Source organism: Castor canadensis, chromosome 11 (genome assembly GCF_047511655.1).
Source record: "Castor canadensis chromosome 11, mCasCan1.hap1v2, whole genome shotgun sequence".
Lineage (NCBI taxonomy): Eukaryota > Metazoa > Chordata > Mammalia > Rodentia > Castoridae > Castor > Castor canadensis.
The window spans coordinates 122119190-122144923 of record NC_133396.1 but is presented as its reverse complement, the minus strand read 5'-3'; the positions used below and the strand labels follow the sequence as shown (position 1 = coordinate 122144923).

The 25734-nt window shown below is 38.4% G+C and overlaps 2 protein-coding genes across 6 annotated transcripts in view; both read right to left on the bottom strand.

Moving 5' to 3' along the window:
- Positions 1 to 25734, bottom strand: part of Kcnh1 (potassium voltage-gated channel subfamily H member 1) — a 328710-nt gene that overhangs the window by 216001 nt on the left and 86975 nt on the right. The gene's annotated exons all lie outside the window — the stretch shown is intronic.
- On the bottom strand, positions 667 to 5671 carry LOC109692301 (uncharacterized). Its single transcript, XM_074048391.1, has one exon. The coding sequence runs from the start codon at positions 5248 to 5250 to the stop codon at positions 4597 to 4599; it is 654 nt and encodes a 217-aa protein (XP_073904492.1). The 5' UTR covers positions 5251 to 5671; the 3' UTR covers positions 667 to 4596.

Below are 25734 nucleotides of genomic sequence, written 5' to 3'. Positions count from 1 at the left end.
TCTGCTTTTTATACCTGTTAAAATCTTTTGCCTTTTTATTATTGGGTATTTGTTTTATTAGATTAAGTTTCAAAAGTTCTTTCCAGATTTTGGTTAAAATCTGTAAATTTTCCCAGTATGAGGTTTGTCTTACTTCCAGAAGGCTGAATTTTTTTCAAGTTTTTTCCCTCTATTTTATTATGGACAGACTCTGTCAGAATGTCCTTTACTACTAATCTTTCTTCTATCAATTCTAATCTACTTTTAAGTCCACCAAGCATGCTTTTTTCTTCTTTATACTAATTTTCATCCCTGGAAGTTTGATGCAGGTCTTTTTTATACCTTTCATGACCCCACTTAACATACTCAGTCTTTTATCTTGTGAACACATGGAATACTATAGTTATACTTGTTCTCATAGCTTGTCTGCCAAATTTTATCTTCTATATCATTTTCTGGGTTGGTTTTACTTGCTTGGCTTTTTTCTCTTTATGCATCACATTTTAAAAAAATTTTTATATCAGGAAATTTTTTATTTGATGTCAGAAATTATAAACTTATCTCATTGGGTACTGGATATTTTTAAGTTGTTTTTAAATGTTTTATTCATTATTTTTGTAATAGGGTCTCACTATGTTCCCCAGGCTGGCCTTGAGCTCTTGGATTCAAGCAATCCTCTTGCCTCAACATCCCAAGTGGTGCTGGATATTTTTGTATTCTCATAAATATTTGAGTTTTGTTCTGAGATACCACTAAGTTACTTGGATATGCTTTGATACCTTCAGATCTTGCTTTTAAAACTTGCCAGGCAGGGCCAGACCAGTTTTAATCTAAGGCTAATTTTTCCTGAGCACCAAAGCAGAATCCTTCCAAGTATTTCACCAGAGTATGAGGCTTTTCTACAGATTCAAGCCCTGGATGAGCTGCAGGCATGGCTCTCTCTAATCCTTTTGAGGGGTTCTTTCCCTCATCTCAGGCAGTTTCTTCATTTGCATGTACTGATCGTCCTCAACTGAAGACACATGGGGTTGTCTTTTACAGATCTCCAGGGCCTTTTTCTGTGGAGCTCTTTTCTCCCTAATGCTACACCTTGGCTTAATAGGACTCCCAGTTTCATTTCCTCATGCAGAGATACTGATGCTTTCTGTCCAGTTTCCCCTCTTACAGCACAGGTTGAAAACTCATTGTTTTCCATCTCTTACAGATCATTGTTTTCCATCTCTTACAGATCATTCTTTACTGTCTGAAATCCAATGGTTGAAAACTATCACTTCATATATCTTTCTCAGTTCTTTAGTTGTCTTAGGAAGGTGGGCAAATATGGCACCTGCTATTGCATCTTGGACAGAATTGAAGTCGCTTCTACCCCTGACAGCTACCTCTCCCTCCCCTTTTCTCTCTCTACTTTTAATTGTATGGATCCCCAAATAATATTAATAATGCTAATTCTTGAGCATTATAAACATAATATAGCTTATGTATTTTCCTGGGTTTTAATTTGACTTTACTCACCATTGTCTTGTTAACATACAGTCATGTTGCTGCAGGTAACTGTAGTTTATTCATTTTCACCACCGAATAACATTCCATCAAATACCTATAGCACATCTTCATTTTCCCATTAATAGAGATTTGGCATGCCTACACAAGTCTTATCTATTAATTTACTGAGTTGTTTACCTTTTCTGTTTACTTTGTAGGACTTTTAAAAAATGTATTCTGGTTACAGTAATGATTATAAATTTTGCAAATATCTTTTCCCAACTGGTAGCTTGTTTTTCATTTTCCTTGTGCTGTCTTTGCTAAATAAAAAATCTTATTTTAATCCTTAATTTTAATGTGGTCAAATCTCTTAGGGTTAGTTTTTTTGGTAACTGCCTGAGGAAATTCTTTGCTATCCAAAGGACATATGGGTTTCTCTATTTTCCTCTAAGTTTTGCCTTTCATACTTAAATCAATTTCTCTGGAGATTTTACTTTTATGTGTGGTATAAAAGAAACAGTGTCCCAGAAGCCCTGGCTGACTGCTCCCTCCTCTTCCCAGTGACATGCGTTGCCACCTTTCTTCTTTATTAGATTCCACTACGGATGTGGGCCAGTACTCAGTTCACCAGTTTGTCTATCCCACATCAATTCTGGACTAGCCCAGTAACTATGCTGTCATGAGAAGTCTCACTCTGTCAGAGAATATCCTCCCACTTCTCTTCTTTATCTCTCTCTCCCCAACCAGTACACTATTTCTTCTTTTTCTCTTACTGTACTGGTAAGGACTTCCAGTAAAATCTTGATTTGAAGTTGTGACAATGAATATCATCATCTTTTCATGATTCTTTAAAATGTTTCTAAAACGTCCCTCATTAGAATTATGTTTTCAGATGTTTTAGTAGATACTCCTTCTCAAAAGAAGGACATCCCCGTCTATTCTTACTGTGCTAAGCATTTTAATGAGGAAATGCTGTTGTCTTAATGAAAAGCCTTTTCTGCATTTTAAGATAATCACATGGCTTGTCTGCTTTCATCTGTCAATGTAATAAGTTACATTTATAAATTTTCTAATATTAAACCCCCTATGCATTCTTGGAATAAACCCGACTTCATGACATATTACCTTTCCTGTACATTGCGCCATTCTCGTTTATTCTCATTTGCTTATGAATCTTGCCATCTTACTTTCCCATATCATCCTTGGGTATTTTGGTATTGTGATTTAACTGGTCTTACAGAACAAATTAACAGTATTTCTTTTTTTCCTGTTCTCTGAAAATCTTTATACAGGACTACAGTGATAACTATTTTGAAAATTTGGTAATATTAATCTATAATATCACTGGGTACTTCTGCTTCTTTGCCGGAAGTTTTTACATATGATGGCAATTATTAATGGCTTTGGGAAATTCAAATTTTGTTTTTTTTCTTTTTGAGTCAATTTATTATTTCATCTAAACCTTCAAACTTATTCCTATAAGTCCTTAGTTTTCTTTTATTATCTTCTAATCTCTATATTATCTGTAGAAATGCCTAGGTTTTGTCCAAATGTTTTGTTTGTGCCTTCTCATTTTCCTATTAATCTCACTAAAATTGAACCAACTTTCAACATAGCTAATCTTGCCTTAGTATTTTTAAAATATTTCTTTAATTCCTTCTTTCATTCTTTACTTCCTTTTACTTTTTAAAGACTTATTCAGGTCTATCTTAAGTTGAATGTTTATCTTTGCTAACAGATGTGGGTTTTTTTTCAGTTTATGTAAAAATTTAGACTGGAGGTGTTGTTCAAGGGGTGGAGTATCTGCTTTGCAAGCACAAAGCCCTCAATTCAACCCCCGGTGCCACACACACACACACACACACACAATTTATTTGATCAGATTGTAGAAAAAGTGGTACCATTTCATCTGATGCAGTTGCAAGAATGCAGTGGAAAACGTGGGTTTGTTCGAGTGCATGGTTTGCTAGCTCGTCTCCTGGGTAGTGTGTTGCTTAGTAAACAGGAGTGGGGGCAGGGTGAATTTTAGTCAGAATTGTAAACTTGAATTGGCCCCTACACTGTTGAGGAATGTGGAATGTTTCAACTCTGAGATGCTAACCAAGAAAGGAAAATAACAACAAAGTCAAAATGTGCATCCTCTACCTACAAAATGTTCCACATCTAGTTTAGTCAGGAGTCTCTTGGTCTTTTATTAGCTTGGCCTGGGAGAAGGAATTAAAATCCCAGGAAAGTAACTTCAACCTGAACTATGGAGATGAAGTTAGGTCAACTACTTTTCTATCTCTCTTTTACTGCCAAAATGAGCCTTCTGCCCAATATTTGCTAATAAAATACTCCTGATGAATGTACGGTCTTATCTCAGCAGGCAAGCATGGGTCATTACTGGACTAAGACACTTGCCCCTCAGAATAACTTAAGCATGAAAGAAAAATGTAGAAAAGCATAACATCACAGATATATCCAGAAAACAATGAAGTAACTATTATGACTATTTCCCAAGCCCTCTCATGCTGACTGCTCAAAGATGTTCTGCACAGTAGTGTTGAGAAGGTTCAGTATCATTAGCTTGATCTACTCATGGCTTAGGACCGCCACAATATCTCGTTTGTTGTTGTTCTGGATAGACTATCCCCATCCATTTTATTGTAGTGGTTGCTAGCCTCCTGTCATTTCACCAAGGGTGGCCACAAAGGTTATATTGCTCAACATTTTGAATTAACCAATGACTCAATATTGGGATTTGTGCTCTTCAAAGTATAGGATTGGCTATTTCCCAGGACCCAAACACCCTCTGTCTTAAGAGAGTATATGATCAGTATGAAATACCCTGCCTATCTGAGGAATAAATGCAACCTCAGAATAAAAATAGATCTTAGGAAACAGGTGGGTGCCATTTGAAAAATAAAGAGTTATATTTAACTGGTGTTCAAAGCTTGTTTGATTCAAATTATTTGATCATGAATTCCTAATTTGCTGGACATTTTCAGCAAAGCAAAGATGCAAATAACAAAAAAAAAACTTCTTATAAGAAAAACAATAGACATGGATCTCTGAGTTTCTGCTAGAACAAAACTCTCCTGTTTTGGGTTACATGCAGTGAAGTTCATTTAGGGTCTGACTCTGTGTCTGATGTCAAGCCATGTCCTCCTCTTTGGCCTCAGCAAGTTTTTCTTCCAGATCTTCAATTGTTTTTTTCAGTTTGGCAACTGTTGTCTCTGCTAGGTCAGCACATGTCTCGGCCTCTTTCAGTTTGTCAGACACTAGTTTAATCTCTTCATCATATTTATCCCCCCTTCCAGAATACTTTTCAGATGCAGCCTTAAGCGATTTGGGGTTTACAGTGATGTTCCTGAGATCTTCTTCCAGGGCACTGCATTTTAGCTCATACAGCTCTGCACGTCTTTGGGCTCCATGCAGCTCACCCTCCAGGATGACTAACTTATGAGCAGCTGCCCTGTATTTTCTGTCAGCCTCCTCAGCCATGTGTTTGGCCTCTTTGAGCTGCATCTCCATTTTCTCCTTGTCTTCCATGGCTCGCTTTTCCATCACCTCCATCTCTCTCTTCCTCTTGTTTGCAGCCTTTTCTGCTTCATCTAGCTTCTGCTGGGCAGTGGCCAATCGTCTCTGAGCCCTGTGCAACTCCATCTCCACCAGCTGGATGCGGCGCTCCCACTCACGGTCCAGCTCCCGCTGCAGGCCCTGCGCACGGTCCTCTGCCTGTTCCACCTGCTGCTCCAGAGCTCGGATCTTGTGTTTCACCTCCATCAGGGAGCTGAGGCTGGCCATGGGCACGGGGCACTGGGAGCCAGGCACACACAGTGGGCACGGGGAGCAGCAGGTGCTCGGCTCCCAAGAGAGCTGCCAAGTATTTAACGTCTTAAATTACCATCTGAGTAATACCTTAGCTTCATCACCCAAGTTTTTAGATGTAGCATTTCCATAACCTCCTAGGTCTGAATATTTGACTGCTACAATTAGTTCTACTGTGCTTAGACATTACTGAGAAGGATGGGTGCTTCACCCAGCTCATTCAGCTCAAGGGATCAATTAACTTTTCCGAAAATCTGAGAGTCAGTTGCTAAATGCAGTCATTCTTAAAAATAAAATTACATTAGATTTACATTGATTATATCAAAATCAAAGGTAATAAATAGGCAAATATATTGCTTTCTCTTTTACTCCATTTTACTATCACTGTCACCCATGCTTTCAAGGTCATTTCCATCTCTGTGTCTGGATGAAGATGTTTTATAATATTCTACTATTATGCATTGCTTCCTTATTGAGATTCAGGGCAGTCATCTTAGCAGTCTAAAATCAGAGTTAAATATTTATTATCTTATATGAATTTATTTTCAGCATATATTATTTGAAAGACCTTCTAAAAAGCATACATGTAGGAAAGTGTGAATTTGTGCCCGTTCAATCCATTATTGTGTCATTAAAAAATAAACATGATGAAGAACATGTGGTAGGCACCTGGGCAGGGGGGCTCACAGGAAGGTACAGAAATGACAAAATGGTCTTTAAAGCTCCACTTAGGTGCAAATACCTGTGACCCTATGCCAGTACTCAGTTCTATCTATGCTATGTTGACACATGTTTCTTATCCAACTTTAAAGAAGTTTTAGGCCAGGTGGGGTAGTACATGTCTGTAATCTCAACTATGTGGGAGGTGGACGTAGGAAGCTCACCATCCAATGCCAGCCTGGAACAAAAATATGAGACCCCATTTGAAAAGCAAACTAAAGCAAAAAGGGCCTGGTGCTATGCAGTGCAAGGCCCTGAGTTCAAACCCAGTACTACCAAAATAAATAAAGCTTTTTTTTCTTGAACTGTTATTTTTCCCCAAACACCACCCAATAGGGTCTAATAATAATATCATTTCAACAGTGCCTCATGGATTACAAAGCATTTTTATACACAGTCTCTCTTAATCCTTCCAAAGACCCCCTGGGGCAGGTAGTATCTGAAAGAATGCCTCATTCTGGTGTCTAAAAGTTAACAGATTGTGTTTCCCTTAGTTTGTGTCAGTTTAGACTTCTATACCATACTACTCCACCTCTATAATTCTATGCTAAGCAGTTTTAATCTTGTCGGTCCTCATCTGGGAAACCCACCACGTCTTTAATGATTTCAGTTGCTCTAATGTTACCTTTAAAAAAGTTTATTTATACATTGGGAGAAAAAAGATAAAAATCCTGCTTTTAACAAAGAAGCTGTCAAAATTGGCAAGCCAGTTTGTTTTCTGATGAAGATAATCATTGTAAGTAGAAAAATTAGAGACTGATCTTCAAAATTCATTTCTCATTGCAGTAGAAAATTATTAGGGTAACAATCATTGCAGTTACAGAACACAATGAAATCGTGTTTGCCTCATTGGGAAAGGTCTGACTCTGTCAGGCAAGTGTTCATTCAAGTCAGAAGGGGCTGGAACACACACACAGCAGTAAGGAACCTAGGTGGATTTCTAGGCAACAGGACAACTTCAGCCTAAGTCTTCAGAAACACCGCTATCATCCTTCCCACAGGCTGGCTTCAGTGGATACTGACGAGCATTGTCTTGTCTCTTCTATTCATTGCCAAATGTCTTAAAACCACAGTAAAACTGGCTGTCTGCCTCCCATCCTTATTCCACTACCTTGTGACCTCAGGCACCCATCATTCTACTCTCAAAATTCACACTGACACCCAATCAACTTCCCATCATTTAGCACCCACACACACACGATTCCTGCATCTACCATTTTAGCAACTGTTCTCCAGAGTTCTCTATATTAACTTTATTCTGACCTTTGGACATTTCAGCAAGGATGACACATTGACCCTTTCTACTCAGCACAGCCAAAAGGTAAATAACATTATTTGAATACCTATAGTTCATGATCAGTGACATGAAGTATTAGATCTCTTCCTAAGTCTGGTTCCTAGACCATTTTCTTATCTGTGCTCCCCTTTCCACTAATTGGAATCAACATCTTCTGAGACAGACAGCAATTCATGGTCAACAGATTCTTTCCCTCAGTTCCACATCTAATGTGGCAACAGATCATGTCAACTGAACCTATAAAATAAAATCCTTATCCATCCAGGTATCCCTGCTTTCTATTCAAACTTAAATGCCTCAGCTCCATTTGTCATGTTTCCCATCATAGGCTCATGTTTCTTTTAATAATTTTATAGCCAGAGTAAGGAAATTTTAAAAATGGGAGAAAAAGTCATCCAAAATTCCATTAATGTTACAAGTAATGTTCCCTTCCAGTATAAACCTGGTGAACATACCTTTACACAGTTTAATTATAGCAAACATGTAACTTTAAAGCTGCTTGTATTTCTCTCTCTACAACAAAATTAGAGATAAGGGCAAAATAGTTTCTGCTGGGTATTGAGGGGGGGAGCGGGAGGGGGTGGAGTGGGTGGTAAGGGAGGGGGTGGGGGCAGGGGGGAGAAATAAACCAAGCCTTGTATGCACATATGAATAATAAAAGAAAAAAAAAAAGCTGCTTGTATTTGAATATAAGAATAAAAATTTATCCATGTCATTAGTCTTTGGAGGTATTTTAAAATTGAAACATTTCATTCAAATTATATACTAGTCATCAGTATTATCAGACTATTAGGTTGTTTACAAGGCTACATGCTTAAATGCTGCAAGGAATGGATGCATATACATCAGTTGTTTTACTCCCTTTGAATTATTTCAAAATGAGTATTTTAAAGAGTGGATTAGTTCCAAAAGGTAATGGTGATATTTTTGTCTTGCCACCTATCATTATATTATTTTTCCAAAGGTTTGCAAGAATTTTCAAGGCCTGAGTTTGTCAGTTTCATCAAGGGATGGGTACCATCCAGAGAGAGGTACCATTTTGGGGTAAGTGTGCAGTTTAATTATCTCGCTTCCTCCCTCCCTTCCCCCTCCACAATCTTAGGGTAAAAGCATCCCATCCCATCTTTCACCATCATGATGTTAGCTGTAGGTGTTTCATAGATACTTTTTATCAGGCTGCAGGAGTTCCTTTGTATTTCTAATGAACTGAGAGATTTTTTTTTAATTATCACGGATGAATATTGGACTTTATTGAATTTTTTTTGCACCTACTAAGATGAATCATGTGGATTTTTGTCCTTTATTCTATTAATATTGTTTTATTACATTAATTAATTTTGTGGTATTGTATCAGTCATATATTCCTGGGATAAATTCTTTAGTCATGGTGAATAATTCTTTTTATATGTTACCAGATTTGCTAATATTTTATTAAGAAATTTTATGTCTTTGTTCATAGGGATATAAATTTGCTGTTTACTTTTGCTAATAATAAAGATAAGAGAACTACAAGTTTCATGGTTTTGATATTTAAATCTGTCATTACTGCCATATGTATACATCTGTGTATGTAAGGTACCAACACATTACAGTTATTGCTTTAAATAATCTTATATTTTTTTTTAAAGTTAAATGACTTCAAAAGATATTTTTTTTCTTAACCCACTATTTTCCATTTCTTCCTGAGGATTTGAGTTAAGTCTAATCATTTTTTTCAGTCTGAAAAACTTCATTTAGTATGTCATTAAGGCACTGCTGCTAGCAACCAGTTTTCCAATCTTTGTTTATTAGGAATGTCCTTATCTTGCTTTCATTTGTCAAGGGAAGTTTCGATGTAGAATTTTTATTTCAATAGAATTCAGTTGTGTTTAATTTTAGCACTTTTGATAGGTTATTCTATTGTCTCCTTGCCTTCATTATTTCAGATGAAAAGTCAGCCTTCAATCGAGTCAATAAGTCTGTTAGTCATTTTCTCTTGCAGCATCCAAATTTTTCACTTTGTCTTTTGCTCTTTTCATTTCTCTTCAGTTTTTCTCTTTGTTGTTTAGGTTACATAATTTCTGTTCCTCTACCTTCAAATTCAATTATTTTGCCTTATGCCTTCTTAAATCTGCTGTTTAACCCTTGTGGTGAATTTTTCATTTCAGTTTGGACTTTTCAACTACAGAGATTTTACTTGATTCTATTTATAATTTTAGTTCTTTATTTATTGAGTCATTGTTTTCATATTCTCTTTCTATAGACATAGTTGCACACAGTTTAAGAGTCTTAAATCTACAAAGGTTGGCAATCAGTCATTGTACAGAGGATGTAATCAAAGATCTCAGGCTTCATTCTCTGCAGATGAGTCTGAGTGGGGGTGTAAGAGTATTGAATGTTCAAGTTCTTTTAAGTGTGCCTACACTTTTGCTTACTGCTAGACCCTTTAGTGTCACCTTAAGGTGACACCTGGAATATGTAGACAGTGTGAGCCCTCTCCAGCCTTTGCTGTACTTCTTTTAGGACATGCTTGTCTTAATCACCAAATGCATCCTCAGCCTTATAGGGACATCAGCCTTCTCCACTCACCCTCACACCGAGATTGTCACTTTCACCGCAGTGCTGGTGGGTGTGGCAGCACAGCCCCCATCAGCAGCACCGTTGCTAGACACCAAGCCTGCTCTGCCCTGACCGAACCTCCATGCCTAAAAGCTGTGAGGAAGGAGGTATGAGAGGAGTCACAAGGAAGAATGTCAGAGACCCCCATTACTTTACTGAAAATCCTGCAGTTCTTTAAGTATATTGCTCTCAGATTAGCATAGAACTCTGAACAATTTCTAGGGCCCTGAAATTGCTATTGTCATCAAAATTTCCAGGCTAAGAGTTGCTCTTTAGGAAGAGGATTTACCAGCATCCACCCCCAGTGAGCCATGGCAAGCCCGTGTTAAATTTCTCATTGTTTCACTTAGCATTTTTAATTAGCAAAGTTGGATAGTCTGTTTCTTCATACTTCCCCTTAAGTGAAGTTTCTGTTCTCCTATTTTGCTTCTACTAACCTTGATATTTTTCTCACTTCTGTGAGTATATTACAGATATTAAACGTTTGTCTACATATTTAATATATTAAATTCAAGTTATTGTTCTCTTTTCCCTCAGGAGGTTTTTTTTTCAAGCGTTAACATATTTTCTACAGCTTGAAACCCCAGACAATTCCCATTACTCTCTACCAAAACCAGTTATAATAGTTTCTCAACAAAATCCTCATCTCCCATCTCCAGTCCACCCTATACAGTTTTTCTTGTATAGACAAGACATTCATCAAGCATTTAATGAGTCAAATTATTTTTAACAAGAAATTAATAGGAAGAAACATAGGGAAATCTAAATTTTAAAATACAATACAGTTCTATCATATTTATTATAACATCTTTAGCTTCTGCTATGCTGCTGAGCAAGAGGTTCTGGCAGAATATTTATTAGCAAATGAAGATGTATGTAATTTGCCAACATTATTAACGCATCAAAAATGCCAAACCAGACCTGGTGGCACACATCTCTAATCCCAGCACTCAGAAGGCTGAGGCAGAAGCTATGTTATTTTAAGAATTTAGATTAAACATGCTCTGTGTTTTTCTGTCTACCTCTTCCATCTCATTTACACTTGAAATGGCTCCCTTTGTGGATGGCAAGCTTTAGTCCAGGCTTTGTTTGAAACAATTTCCAAATTAGTACAACGTGAAATTGGAAGCTAGACTAATGTACACATGGTGTATCACAATGAATTAGGCAATGTGTGCGTTTCTGTATTTATAAATGTATATATTTTTATATGTGTACTCAAGTTAAAGATACTGAGGCTTAGTTACTCAGTCCTCTAGCTTCTTCTATGATGACAACTTTTATAATCTTCATTACCTATTTTCAAAGTGGGGAGAAGGGTTCATGAATACCCCATAATAGGAACTCTTCTCTCTCTCTCTTCTCTGAGTAATCCTTTGGCTTTCTAGAACAAATCCATCTCATGAATGAGCATAATATGCTGAAGTCACCAAGATGAAGATCATTCCTAAACTAGACAGACAGCACTTGCAACATATTTAGGCCACATAGAAACAGACACAGTGTAACCCATGTCTCATCCATGCATCCACCATGATGGATGGAACTGCCAGTGCTTGTCAAAAAGAAAGCACAGCATAAGAGATGGAACTGCTTCAGGAACTACATCTACAAGAGGCTCCTCTGTCCATGAATGAGTCACAGAAGAAACAAAAACAATAAAGCATCCCTTATCACATGATGGATATATGAAGAAAATCACCAGCATGAAACAAGAAGTGTCAGTGTTTGGCTTTCTTAATGACTGAGTAGGAGGAACTGTGAGGCTGTCCCAAGTAGATCAGGTCATAAATATAAGGGGAAACTTTTTCAATATTACAATAGCTTGGTTGGCTAACTAAAAATACTATCTCTATTAGAAATGACATAATCTGAAATCAGGTTCTCTATAATTCTTCTCTAATTGCCCAAAGTCCATTTTTCTGTCAAAGTGCAGCAGAAATGGGGCCAGCATTCCAGTGATTTGGGATTAACTTCTTGGGAAATTTCCTGAGATATTTTGCCACACCAGAATTGCTCCCTTTGCTCCAGCTGCCCTTGTTTCCCACTTAGTTCTGTAAGAAGTGACACTGTAGAGACACAGAGGGAGTGAGCGAGAGCCGGAGGAATGCACATGTGGACGTGTGGATGTGGGTACATGTGTACATAAGTCTGGTGTCTATGGTTGCAGAGGCGGAAGTGTGGTTCAAAGATGCATTTCAAAGCAAAATTCATCTCAGGCAAGAGTTTGAAAGTTTGGAGCCAGGCATGGTGGTATATGCCTGTAATCCCAGCTACCTGGAAGGCAAGGTAAGAGAATATCAGTCCTAAACCAGCCTAAGCAAAAACTCAAGACTCTGTCTGAAAAACAAACTTTAAAAAAGCCAAAACCGAACTGGTGGCCTGGCTCAAGTGGTAAAGCACTTGCCTAGCAAGCACAAGGCCCTGAATTCAATCCCCAGTACCACAAAAAAATTAAGAAAAAAAGAAAAAAAAGGAAAGAAATTTTGTCTAAGGGCCAAGAAATCTGATTTTTACTTCAGCAATGATAAGAATTTGAAAAAGTCTTTTGCTCTTGATCAAAAAAATTTCCATAAAAAATTTCCATAAAATTTCTTTCTTTCCATAAAAAATTTAAACAGCCTCACAAAGATGTCAGGAATAAAATTAAATAACATCTAATAAAAGGATGTGAGAAGTAATAAATGCTCTATTATTGCAAGATATGCTGAGAGCCGTTTAGAAATACAGATGAATTTAAAGTAAACTAACCACAATAACACAAGACAGGTGCATGGTAATGAGTCATCCCCTAAGAAATCCATCTCCTACAAGCGGGATAAATATTTAGAAGCAATGCATTTGAAAGCACTACCTTAAGACATAATAAATGATCATGATTAAGTTTGCTACCCAGAATTGGATTCTGTGAGAACAGAAGACCAATAAGTACTCTAAACAAATATGTCTATTTAACATATGAGACTGAGGAGGAAAGCTACTATGAAGAAAATGCACATCATAGTCTTAGTCTAGAAGACAAGCAAATGGAAACTATGTTTTACAAGTTGTGATGCCTGCTTGACAACAATCAATAAAGCAAATACATTCCATTCACTATGGTGGTACCGCTAGACAGGGAGTAGTGCCTGATAGCAGGCTCTATGTGTCCCTATCTTGGCTTAGAAACTAACCTGCTTATAGCTGGATAAAAATAACAGATGGTCAATATATTCCCTAGCTTTTAGCTACAGTGAGGTAAGAGGCAAAATAAAGTCAATGTGGCAAGAGGTCCATCAGGAAATGAAAACTAAGTAGCTCTGTTGTCCTACCACCACCATGACTACACTCGTACAATTTGGGTTATTTTTTCAGGAATGAATTGAGCTAAACAATGGTGTTCTCATATTCTCTGTGAGTGCCTCTGTGTTCATGGACTGACCTACCAGAAGAAAGAAATGTAGTGGCCAAGCTTTGGTCTTTTTTAATGCATCCACCTCCCGTAAGGATTACACTCCTAAGCTCAGGGCTCTTGGAGACATTAAATTGTACTATGGATAAACATTTCAATAAACTTCCAATGTGTTTATGAGGCAAAAATAAAAGACACCAAACACTGAACATGTGAACAGAACCAGACATCAAAACCAGTCTGTGAATTTTCTTGTTATAGCTATAAACTGAGATTCACTCCTCAGCTAGGAGTATTAGAGTCCATCAACACATGTACCTAAATATTGAGATGATTCTGATGTTGGTAGAGCCAGCCCCAATACAGTGCTGTCTTCAAGGGCAAAGCCTCCAAAATACAGAGTCAAAAGAGCTACCACACCCCATAATAACCCCAGGGCCTCTGAAAATCAGGTTCTTCATGAAGGCTTGTTCTATGTTGAGGAACCAAAAGTGAAAAAAAGATGGCATTCAATTATGACCTAGAATATCACATGCACAGCACTTCAGGAGGTTGAAAATGGTGGCAGTTCCCAGAGGCAGTGAAAACCCCTGGGGCTGCAACCATTGGTCTACAGGGGTCGAGACACCTTGCCTGGAGAAATCTCCATTCTACCCGAAAAATCTTTGACAGTGACCTGATGAGCTACTTCCACTCTCATGATTTATTGTTTGACTTTTAAGACTTAAGAGACAGACAACTTGAATTTATTTATTTATTTATGCACTATTTATTTATTTATTTTAATGGTGGTAGGGTTTGAACTCAGGGCTTTGTGCTTGCTAGCCAGGTTCTCTATTACTTGAGTCATGCCTCTTGTTCTATTGTTTGACTTTTATAAGGGGCACTTTGTAACTAGCCCAATTTATTTTTAAAGCTTCTAAGTGCCTTCTCTTCCCTAATCCCTGCTATTTCTTCTGTGCTGTGCTGTTGCAGAAAAAGTTATTGTGTCATAAACACACTGCCCTGCCCTGGACACGTAGCTGCCTGGGCAAATACTCAGCTCATCTATATTTAATGTAGTTTTTCTGCTGAGCCTTTAGGGTGCATATATATCCCACCACATGTAATAAGCATGACAGATTATATTCAATTTGGCTAATGCCAACCTGTAACTAATGACAGCAGCATCTCAAATCAGTCTGGAGTTAGAGCCTTGTCAAAGTGCCCTTTTATAAATAGCCTGATTCTAGAGCTTTACTTAGTGAGGATGGGTGAATTCATTGTAGATAGGAGAAGGAAGCAAAATGACAGCTGCAACGCTAAGGCCTGTGAGTCCTAACTACTGATGGAGGAAGGACTGTGGATCTTTGCATCAAAGTAAGAACAGATATTACAATATTCCAGAGCGGCTTGCTTGGCCACAGACTCATGCTGTACCAAGTGTTATGCTAAGGAAAGTTTTTCAGGGTGCCCACAGGCCAAGAAAAGATTTAGGCCAGAGGTGGTAACTCAAGACTGTGATTCTAGCTACCTGGGGAGGCAGAGATCAGGAAGATTGTGGTTTGAGGCCATCCTGGGCAACTAATGGCTGGGTGTGGTGATGCATGCCTTTCATCCCAGCTATGCAGAGAAGTATAAATAAAAAGATCGCAGCTCAGGCTGGCCCAGGCATAAAGTGAGACCCTATCTCAAAAATTATCAGTGCAAAAAGGGCTGGCAGAGTGACTCAAGTGGTAGAGCTCCAGCCTAGCAAGTGCTAGGCCCTGAGTTCAACTCCCCCCCCCAGATTAATGATCATTAATCATGATCAATTATTATCTCTTTTTACCAAAAAAAAAAAAAAAAAAAAAAGATTCACAACCTGGACAAGCTACTGTTTCACCATCCCAAGTATGTCCTTGGATGGGGAACCCTCTCCTTTTTTTTTTTCATTTTTCTTTTATTATTCATATGTGCATACAAGACTTGGTTCATTTCTCCCCCCTGCCCCCACCCCCTCCCTTACCACCCACTCCACCCCCTCCCTCTTCCCCCCACCCCCTCAATACCCAGCAGAAACTATTTTGCCCTTATTTCTAATTTTGTTGTAGAGAGAGTATAAGCAATAACAGGAAGGGACAAGGGTTTTTGCTGGTTGAGATAAGGATAGCTATACAGGGTATTGACTCACATTGATTTCCTGTGCATGGGTGTTACCTTCTAGGTTAATTCTTTTTGATCTAACCTTTTCTCTAGTTCCTGGTCCCCTTTTCCTATTGGCCTCAGTTGCTTTTAAGGTATCTGCTTTAGTTTCTCTGCGTTAAGGGCAACAAATGCTAGCTAATTTTTTAGGTGTCTTACCTATCCTCACCTCTCCCTTGTGTGCTCTCGCTTTTATCATGTGCTCATAGTCTAATCCCATTGTTGTGTTTGCCCTTGATCTAATGTCCACATATGAGGGAGAACATACGATTTTTGGTCTTTTGGGCCAGGCTAACCTCACTGAGAATGATGTTCTCCAATTCCATCCATTTACCAGCGAATGATAACATTTCGTTCTTCTTCATGGCTGCATAAAATTCCATTGTGTATAGATACCACATTTTCTTAATCCATTCGTCTTGGGGCATCTTGGCTTGTTTCCATAACTTGGCTATTGTGAATAGTGCCGCGATAAACATGGGTGTGCAGGTGCCTCTGGAGTAACCTGTGCCACAGTCTTTTGGGTATCTCCCCAAGAGTGGTATTGCTGGATCAAATGGTAGATCGATGTCTAGCTTTTTAAGTAGCCTCCAAATTTTTTTCCAGAGTGGTTGTACTAGTCTACATTCCCACCAACAGTGTAAGAGGGGAAGCCTCTCCTGATCACAGGTTACCTATCAGCAAGATGGGGAGGCAGTGGAGTTTGGCTTCTTTTTCTTTTCTTTCTTGTTTCCTGTTAACACCTTTTAGAACTTGGCTTCTAATCTCAGTTCCATCCCTGAAGGGCTCTGTAAGTTAAAAGTAGATTACTTAACCTCCCTAAGCCTTGGTTTCCTCATCAGCAAAATAGAAACAATGACAACTAATGACCTTGCACAGTTGTGAGATTCAACGTGATAATATTCACAAAACATTGGCAAAGTTCCTAGCACATGTTAGGAATCCAATAAATGGTAACTGATTGGTTCTGAAATTGTCATAACCAAAATGAGTGGAATAACAATCAACAGTGAAATTTCATATGGAAAAGTGCTATGGAAAAATATTGAGTGCTAAAGCATTCTGAAATGGAGTTTACTTAGAACTTTACAATCACCTGGACAACCTATGCTTTTCTATACCAACATGGGCTATGAGAAAACAGGCAAGAGCAGAAAGTCCCCCAAAGGTCTTTACCTTTACCTCTACTGGATAAGGTACAAAATCAACCCAACCCTCTAACCTGGAGTCAAAGTTTAGGATAGATATTGTATATATCACCACCAAAAAGGTGTCCTGAATTCAGCCTTCCCCCCCAAATAACCCCATCTCACTTTTCAAGCCTCACCTCCTACTCTGCTTTAGCTCCTCAAATAGCACCCTGTGCCCTGAACACAACTACATGTTCAAACATCCAGATCTTGGCTATATATTTGCTCAACCTGACGGATACCTTGTCACTCCTAACTCCTAATACTACTTTTCCCTGATTGAAACCTCCTAGTGTTTGGTATCCATGCTCCTTTTGAAAGGGCCTACCCCCCAAGATACAAGTCTTCATCTGATTCTTAACAAAGATGTCTTTTTACAATAGACATCTTTCACACCAGACACCTGTTTTCTGAAAAGTTAAAGGAGCTAAACTTTGTGTGTTTTCCATATTTTAAACTTCACTTCATAAACAATGACTCCAGGAAGTCTAGCATTCATATTGGCTAAATCAGTCAGCAGATAGCAAAAGGAGGCTAAGACCTACCCAACAAACCCAGATATGTTATGGTGTTAAAGTCTTCAATGGATGGCCAGAATTCCAATTCAGAATCATCTGTCCATGGCAGTGGAGAAAATCTACTTGGTGACAGTGTCATCTGTCAAAGCATGTCTTCCCCATCAGGGCAGAGTCCATCTGTCACATCCACTCTGGACTCTCCCATAGGATCCACACTCAGATTTAACCACTCCTTACTTCTTACTTCTTACAAACCCTCACATCCAGTCATTCACTTAAGCAACATTAAGGTACATGTGGTATATATAAGAAGTTTCCTGGGGGGACTAAAGTTCCAAGCTCTCCCTGACCTAAAAGCAGAATAGGAAACAAACAGCAAACAATAGATCTAAAAAGTGTTGACGGTCAGGGCTTTGATAGCCAACCATGGGACTGTCAGCTCCCCTCTCTCGCAGGCAATCTTCTCCTCTGTAAAGTGGGAATAAGTGTCCTTCACTGAGTTGTGAAGAAAAAAAATTAAGTTACATGATAAATTAACTCACTAAGCTAAGCCCAGGACATGGCTGGCACAGGGGACGTGCCCAATAAATGGTAGCTATTTTTATGGTGTAATTATTATTATCTCCACTACAGTATAAATGAAGGCAACAGAGCAATGCACAAAAAAACCAGGAATCAAGAGATACTCTCTTTTGTTTACATACTTGGTCTCTCAGGAGCTCAGTAAATGTTTGTTAACTCAAAACTGAAAGATGGTGTAGGTTTTAAGAACTCAGAGAAGGTGCGGCCATGAGAGAAAAGCCAGGGTAGCTGGGTCAAAGTTGAATGACTTTCAAGAAATAAGAAAACAAGGTACAAGGAGATGAGGCTTAGAGTATTAATGGAGTCATTATGCAGCCTAATAGGGAAGTATCCAAATGAGGTGATGTGATAGCAAGCACTAGTCCACCATCAGGAGTGGGATGGCAAGAGAAGAACCACTTGAGGAGAATGTGGGACACCAGTGTCACAACTCAGATTCAGCAGCCTGGGGTGGAGCCTATGAGTGTGTATTGTCAACAGGCAACCTAGATGACTTAATGTGCAGCCAGTTTGTACCCACAACCAGGAAGAAGACCTCTGAAAAAAAATTAACATGTGTTTCAGCAGTCCTCGCTCTGCATATACTATCCCCAAAGGAAATTAAATTGCTGTGTTGCAGAGGGTCTGCACACTTGTGGTCATTGAAGCATTATTTGCAATAGCCAAGTAATGAAATCAACAAGCATCATGAGCAGGTGAACGAATAAAGAAAACATAATATCTATCTATCCATCTATTCACATACATACAATAGAATAAAGGGTGTAGGAGGGTGAATATGGTGGAAACACAATGTGCTCATGTACAAAAATGGAAAAATGAGACCTGCTGAAACTATTTCAAGAATGGGGGGAGGGAGGATAAAGGATAATGATGGAGGGAGTCAATTCAACCATGATACATCATAAGAACTTTGGTAAATGCCACGATGTACTCCCAGTACAACAACAATAATTAAAACAAAAGAAGAAAATTATGTGATTTCAACAACACAGATGAACTTGAAGGACATTATTCTACATGAAATTATCCAAATACAGAGTACAACTACTACGTGGTCTCACTGATGTGTGGAATTTAAGCAAGTCAAATCTATACAAGTAGAAAGCAGAATAATCTCTAGGGGCGGGGGCAGGAGGATATTGGGGAGATACTGCTTGAGATTTCCAAGTTTCAGGCAGATAGTGAACAGTTAATAAGAATGCATTATATATCTAAACACTGCTGAAAGAGTAAACTTAGTGTTCTTACCACAGAGAGATAAATAGGTGCTATGATGGGTATGTTCTTTAACTTGACTTTTTTGGTTGAACTCAGGACCTTGTGCTTGCTAGGCAGGCGCTCTACAACTTGAGCTAAATACACAACCCTAGCTTGGTTCAATTATTCCTGAATACATACATACGAAAACATCACATGGTACCCAATAAATATATATAATTTGTCAGTGACAAATAATGAGTTTTTTTTTTTCTTTAAGAACAGCCAGAAAGCAGAGCAAGGCTTGGGCACTGCCATTCTGGTCTTGCTTTCAGAGCTAGGTCTAACGTAAAATCACTCCTGAAATTCACTACACACACACACACACACACACACACACACACACACACACACTCTCTTAGCCCAGGCCTCACCAAGGGTGGAGAGCATCAGAAGGCTCAAGGTCATATCCTCAGAATACAAGGGCATTTCCCAACAGTAATATTGCCTGGGACCAAGTGTCTGTGAAATGAGTCACTGTCCTTGTTACTGTGCTCATTCTGTGCCAGACTGGTCTACACATCTTATCTAGTTTAATCCCCAAAACACTTTGCAGAAATACTGCCCTCATTAAAGATGAGAAAATCAAGGTTCCAAGTAGATAGGTAACATGCCCACCGCCACACATCTCTAAGGTACTGCTGTTTGGCCACCTGACAATTCAACCTGCCAATCTCTGGCTGAACCTCAACCCAGACCTAGCTCAAAATTTTCAACCTGAAGAAACTTTGTTCTAAAACTCCCAAAACACTGAATGCATAGCTCTGTTTCTGGTACTGCTCAATCAATAGCTGTGGAATAAACACAGTGGTGAGGTGACATGCCTCTGTCATTCCTCTTCCCAAAGATGCAAAACACAGTCATACTTACTATCTCATCTATTCTGGTAATTCCTTTGTAAAAACACTTTTATTAGATTGAGACATAAATAAGGGGCTTTGTAAAACATTTAAATTGAAGTTATTTACAAGGTCCCATCATTTCCTCTAAGTGTTAGCTTGCTATTTGTTGCTTTTTCTGTGCAAATGCAATCTTTTTCATTTTTATACAGAATTTCAAAGAAATCTGGCTATATAAAAACATAAAGAAGTCTCTATTATTGCTTTGCACTCTTTGTGGGTTTTTTTTTTTTTTGCTTCTCCTTAATGAAGATTCTGTCTGTACTAAATAGCCCCAAATGGATCTGCCAATTTGTTTTACAACAAATCCACATTCACACTCACTCCTTGCACTGCTCTCATCAGTCCATCTTTGCACCACTGGAAGAGGATAGGTCACTCCAGCACCACACCCATATCCCTATGACAGCTCGGGCTTTCAGAAGCTATCCCCAGGTTTCCATGGTCTGACGCTGGAGTAGCCTTTCCTGTCACTCACTGAAGCTTACCCAACCCTTCCTGCTTGCATCAACGCCCTTACAATTTTAACAATTGTAAAGACAATGCCTCACAATTTTAACAATTAGAAATGTATACACTGTTTTTGATATATTATTCTAATTGATATGTAAACCTACAGCAAATGACAAGGAGAAAAAAAATCATGGAGGCAGGAAGTGGTGGTTCACATCTGTCATCCCAGCTATGTGGGAGCCCATAGGAGGATTGCAATCTAGAGCCAGCCCTGTACAAAAACAGGAGAACTTACCTGAAAAATAACTAAAGCAAAAAGGGACTGGGGACATGGCAACATGATATAGAACACCTGCCTCGTTAAGGGCAAAATCGAGCTCAAACTCTAGTACCTCAAAAACAAAAACATGTCATGAAATTTTAAGCAGTCTAGCAGTCTAGTTGAGAGATAATAATTTTAAGGAATTTTCATTTACTACCTCATCTCTCTGTAAGGAGTTTCTTGATTAATGAAAAGGGTGCTTCCTTGCATCCTACTTTCCAACACCTATACAATGACAGTGATGCAGTCAATAAGCCCTGTGTATCACCTTTGTCTTCAAATTTTTCCCAGTATATTAAGAAGGTAGCAGCCCACAAAGAGAAACTATTTCTTAAAGAAAGGCTTAAGGTCTTTAGTTCTTATACAGGCTTCTAACATCAATAGTCAGTGCTCTCATCTCTCTTAAGTGATACCCTTCTAATACACATCAGCTAATTTCAAATCCTGCCTTATCAACAGCCCTTCTTGTGCATGAGAGAGTACATTTGATGTAAATTGCCCAGAGAAGCTTAAGTACTCAATTCCCTTTAGTATAGTTTCCACACTGTTTGTTCACTTTTCATCGATTGTATCCGTGGTATGCAGTTGTTAGTAAATGTTAGATAATTCCAGAGAAACCAAAGTTACCTAGTTGGGCCCTGAATATGTAGAGAACTCAAAGTCAAACAAGTTATCATCCAAACACTCTGCATTTCTGGAATCATTGTGTTAAAACAAGATTTGCATCCTTGCTCACTAGTCATGTGTGATCTTGACTCACCCATTCATTGTCTTTGTCATTCTGTCAATATTGGAGTGCCTGCTCTCTTCTAGAGGCTGTGCTAAATACCACAAACTATAAAGGAACAACACAAGTCACATTCACCTTTCTCTAAAATGGGATTGTCCATAATTAACCATCAGTTTGTATGCTCACAGCATAGTGTAGAAATGTAGAAAAGATGTGACCTTGTCAATCTGGGAGACTTTGAGGAGAAGGTACCATTTCTGTAGGCCTTAAAAGATGGGCCTATTTCCAATTTCTTGCTAGAGAAAAGCACCAGGTTCAAAAAATGGGGGAACTCCATAGTGCAAAGTTAACAGACCTATTTAGCACAGATACCAATCCACATCACTAAGAAAATAACAATGCAGATGAGGAGTTAGTCTAAACTCTTCTATTTCTTCTATGCCATCACCATCTGGCATCTACCTGAGTAGTCAGTGTCATATTTCACTAGATATGCAACACACTGGTTGAAAGTGTGTTCTGAACCAAACAAACATACATTTAGATCCCACCTCCATCACAACTATTAGTGTAACCATGGACAAATCACCAACCTGTCCAAAAACATATAAAATGGAATATAATGTACCAAATTCATAAGATTATTATGAGGACTTGAAGACACAAGTCATGTGAAATAGCACTTATTAAACATTTAAGTTAAAAAAAATTAGCCAAGAGTGTTAGTTCTCTCACTAATATATCCATTTCTCTTCCTTACCAGGGACTCTATACTATTCGGGCACAATGCACCAATCTACAAATTACATTTCCTACATTCCCTTGCAGAGAGGAGAACAACGTGATACAATTCCGACCAATGAGACAGCAGCAGAAATCATTGCATAGTTTTCTTTTAAAATCCTTAAAAGAGGAAAAGGTCAGGAACCACATGCTCTTTTGCCCCTTGCCATTCTTCTTTTTCTCTACTTAGAATATAGACTTACAACATGGCTAAAAATAAGTAGCCATCCTGTGGAAAAAGTAGGAAAATCTCAGAAATTTCAGCCCTGACAAACTTAAGCCACTGAATCAATATTAGCAATTGTCTACCACTGGACTTCTGATAGTGTCCAAAAAATAATTCCTATTTCCAGGCCACTATTGTTTAGAAAATTAAATCCCTAACTGATAAAACATTAATATTCCTCCTCCTCCTCTGTTCTTCCTCTCCTAAATTTCTTTCATATCTGTGGCACAAGACAGGACGTATCTATGGAGCGAGCTTTTTCTCGGTCCCTTGCTGGAGCGAGCTTTCTTCCACTCCTGGTTATTACCAAACCTAACTGGGAGGTGACGGGAGATGCAGAAAGGACACAGGATAGACAGACAGACAGAAAGTTGGGACCAGGTTTGTTGAGTGCTCAGGTGGAGACGCACAACCCTCATTGCTTCTTTTCTCTATTATTCTCTTCATCTACTCTGCTTCTCTCTATCTTTATTCTCTAAGCCCTCACTCCTTTACAGTTCTTTAAAACCTTGTTTCTAAAGTCTCCTTTAAAACCTTGCTTCATATTCTTTAAAACCTCTTTCCTTAGACTCGCTCTGTCCCATGTTCTCTCTTAGCTGTTCTTTAGCATAATCTCTCTTAAAGTCTTTGCCCCCAGACTTGCACTGTCCCGGGTTCTCTCTTTAGTTTTCTTAAAATCTCGGCCCTAAGGCTTGCTAGCAACTCCCCTTTAGCAATTCTCCTTCAGCAATCCTTTTCTCTTCAGCAATCCTTTTCCCTTCAGCAATTCATTTTCTCCCCTCAGCAATCTCCTTCCAGCAATTTCCCTTTATCCAAAAAGCCATCCCCCTCAAAAAGCCAAAAGCCAAAAAAGCAAAAGCCTCACCTCCTCCTTTGGTGAGTCTTTATACCCGGTGGTAAACAAGGAGCTGGAGCAATGTTTCTTGGGGAGGGGTGTGATACTGTAACAAGAGAAACCTGTGTTCCTGCTTCTCTGAACATAAACAACTTAGGAAAAGCAGCTGTTTTGCATCTTCCTCTTCTGTGGCCCGGGCTGTGCCAATCTCAGCCTACAGAAACATCTTAGGAAGAGCAGCTGAGCTGCATCTCACCTTGCTTATGTCCAGTTCTCACAGGCTTCTCATAATCCACTCTCCACATACCTATATATCATACATCCTGTAAATAATATTCTATCATTCTATAAATAATATTCAGGTTAAAAAAATTATACCTGGCTCAGAGAAATCAGAAAAGGTATTATAAGAGAAGGAACATCTGAGCTAAGCCAAAAAGGATGATTAAAATTTGGGGACATAAATATGGTAATTAAGAACTATATGAGCAAAGTTCTCAATAACATTGGCCACTAGTCAAGAACAGATAAATATTAGTAATGAAAATAAAAACAAATATAACATTTACTGGGAGATTTTGATATATCAGGTGCACTGTTCTACTCACTTCTCTTAGATTAATTCATTTCATTTTCACCTCAATCCCATTAGGTGGGTATAATCATATCCGAATATTTCAGATGAGCAACCGAGCACAGAGAAATTAAATATAATTGCTTAAGGTCATATGGCTAGTGAGAGGATTCAAACCCAGACAGTTTAAATGACAGCCCTAATAACAATGCAGTAAGATTCTAATTTTGACTGACAATTTTAAAAATTAATATCTAGTATTAGTGGGGTATAAGAAAACTAGCATGAACTTTTATAAAATTCTACAATGTAACTGAGAGGCAAACAGATGATATGTATCAAATACTTTAATTTGTATCCCACCATTCTATTAATTTTATACCCAAAGAAATAATTATAGAGTCTTATGGTAATAGTGGACTAATAAATTCAGATAAATTCTCCCATTAAGAACAACTACAAATCATAGACAGATTAGCTTTTAAATCAGCTTGAATGCATCAGTGAGTTAGCAGAACAGTGAAGAATAGGTGGCCAACATCCAAGAGAGGATGAAAATCCAAAGAACAAGTTCAGCATTTAGGTACCTTTTCCCCTAGAATATTTGCCAGTTCCACAGAGGTAGTCAAAAGGCTAAAGATTCTAGCACTGTTTTTGACAGCCTCTAGAATTTAGGGGGACACAGGTACATGTCTGGAAGCTATCAAAGAAGGGGGTCTCTGGCAATCTTCCTTTTAGATTGAATCTTGTAGCTATTTTCTAGAGCAAAAGGAACCAGAAAAAATCTTGAACTACAGCTTCAAGTTGCTGTAGACTTGAAGCTGTATTCAGGAAAGTCTGGTTGCTAGGGTTCTCAGCTACCTTAAAAAAAAACAAACAAATTTAATGTTTCTCAAGAAAAATAATACTTACACCCCAAAATATTTCTACAATTTTTCATATAGAATGTCTAGTACACAATCAAAAATATCCACCATATGGAAGAGATAAAACAATGTATAAGAAAACTAAGAGAAACAGAAGAACACCATAGGATAAGATCCAAGAGACTCTAGATTATGGAGTTATTTAAAATAGACACTAAAATAATTATTCTCAGTGTATTTGACATATAAAAGGCAGGATCAAGACTTTCAGCAGAAAACTAAAAGCTATAAAATAGGCCAAATGAGGGCTCTAACTCTGAAAAAATAAGAATTCCTATTGGTTAAATATTGAATGTTCCCCAAAAGTCCTTGTGTTAAAGGCTTGGTCTCCTGGGCAGAGCTACTAGGAAGTGATGAAACCTTTAAGAGGTGAGGCCTAATGGGAGACTATTTAGGTCATTGGAGATCCTCTTCTCTCCTTCTCTCTCTCCTTCTCTCTCTCTCCTTCTCTCTCTCTCCTTCTCTCTCTCTCCTTCTCTCTCTCTCCTTCTCTCTCTCTCCTTCTCTCTCTCTCCTTCTCTCTCTCTCCTTCTCTCTCTCTCCTTCTCTCTCTCTCCTTCTCTCTCTCTCCTTCTCTCTCTCTCTCCTTTCTGCCTTGAGATGTCACCACTCCCTGGGACACAGGCTCCTACTAGTTCTATCCAGTGCCCTTACCAGAGGCCCAAACCAGTAAGATCACATGATCCTGGCCTTGAACTACCAGAACTGTGACCAAAATAAACCTCTCTTTACTTCATTATTAACCTGTTTAAATATATCATTATAGTGATGGAAAACTCACTAATAACCAAAATTAAGAAGGATTTAAAAGTCATTAAGCAAAGCTAAAAAAGTAAACTAGGAAACCGGGGTACAAGTCAGGAAAAAATTAATCATAATGTAGCATTCAAAGACACAAGTTTGGAAAATAAAAAAGTGTGAGACATAGAGGATAGAAGGTGAAGAGTTATGCCATCTCTGACAAAATGCCTGACAAACAACTTAAAAGGAAGA

What these genes read in the sequence shown, in the direction of transcription:
- LOC109692301 (XM_074048391.1), bottom strand. Translation starts at nt 5,250, where the DNA reads ATGGCCAGCCTCAGCTCCCTGATGGAGGTGAAACACAAGATCCGAGCT.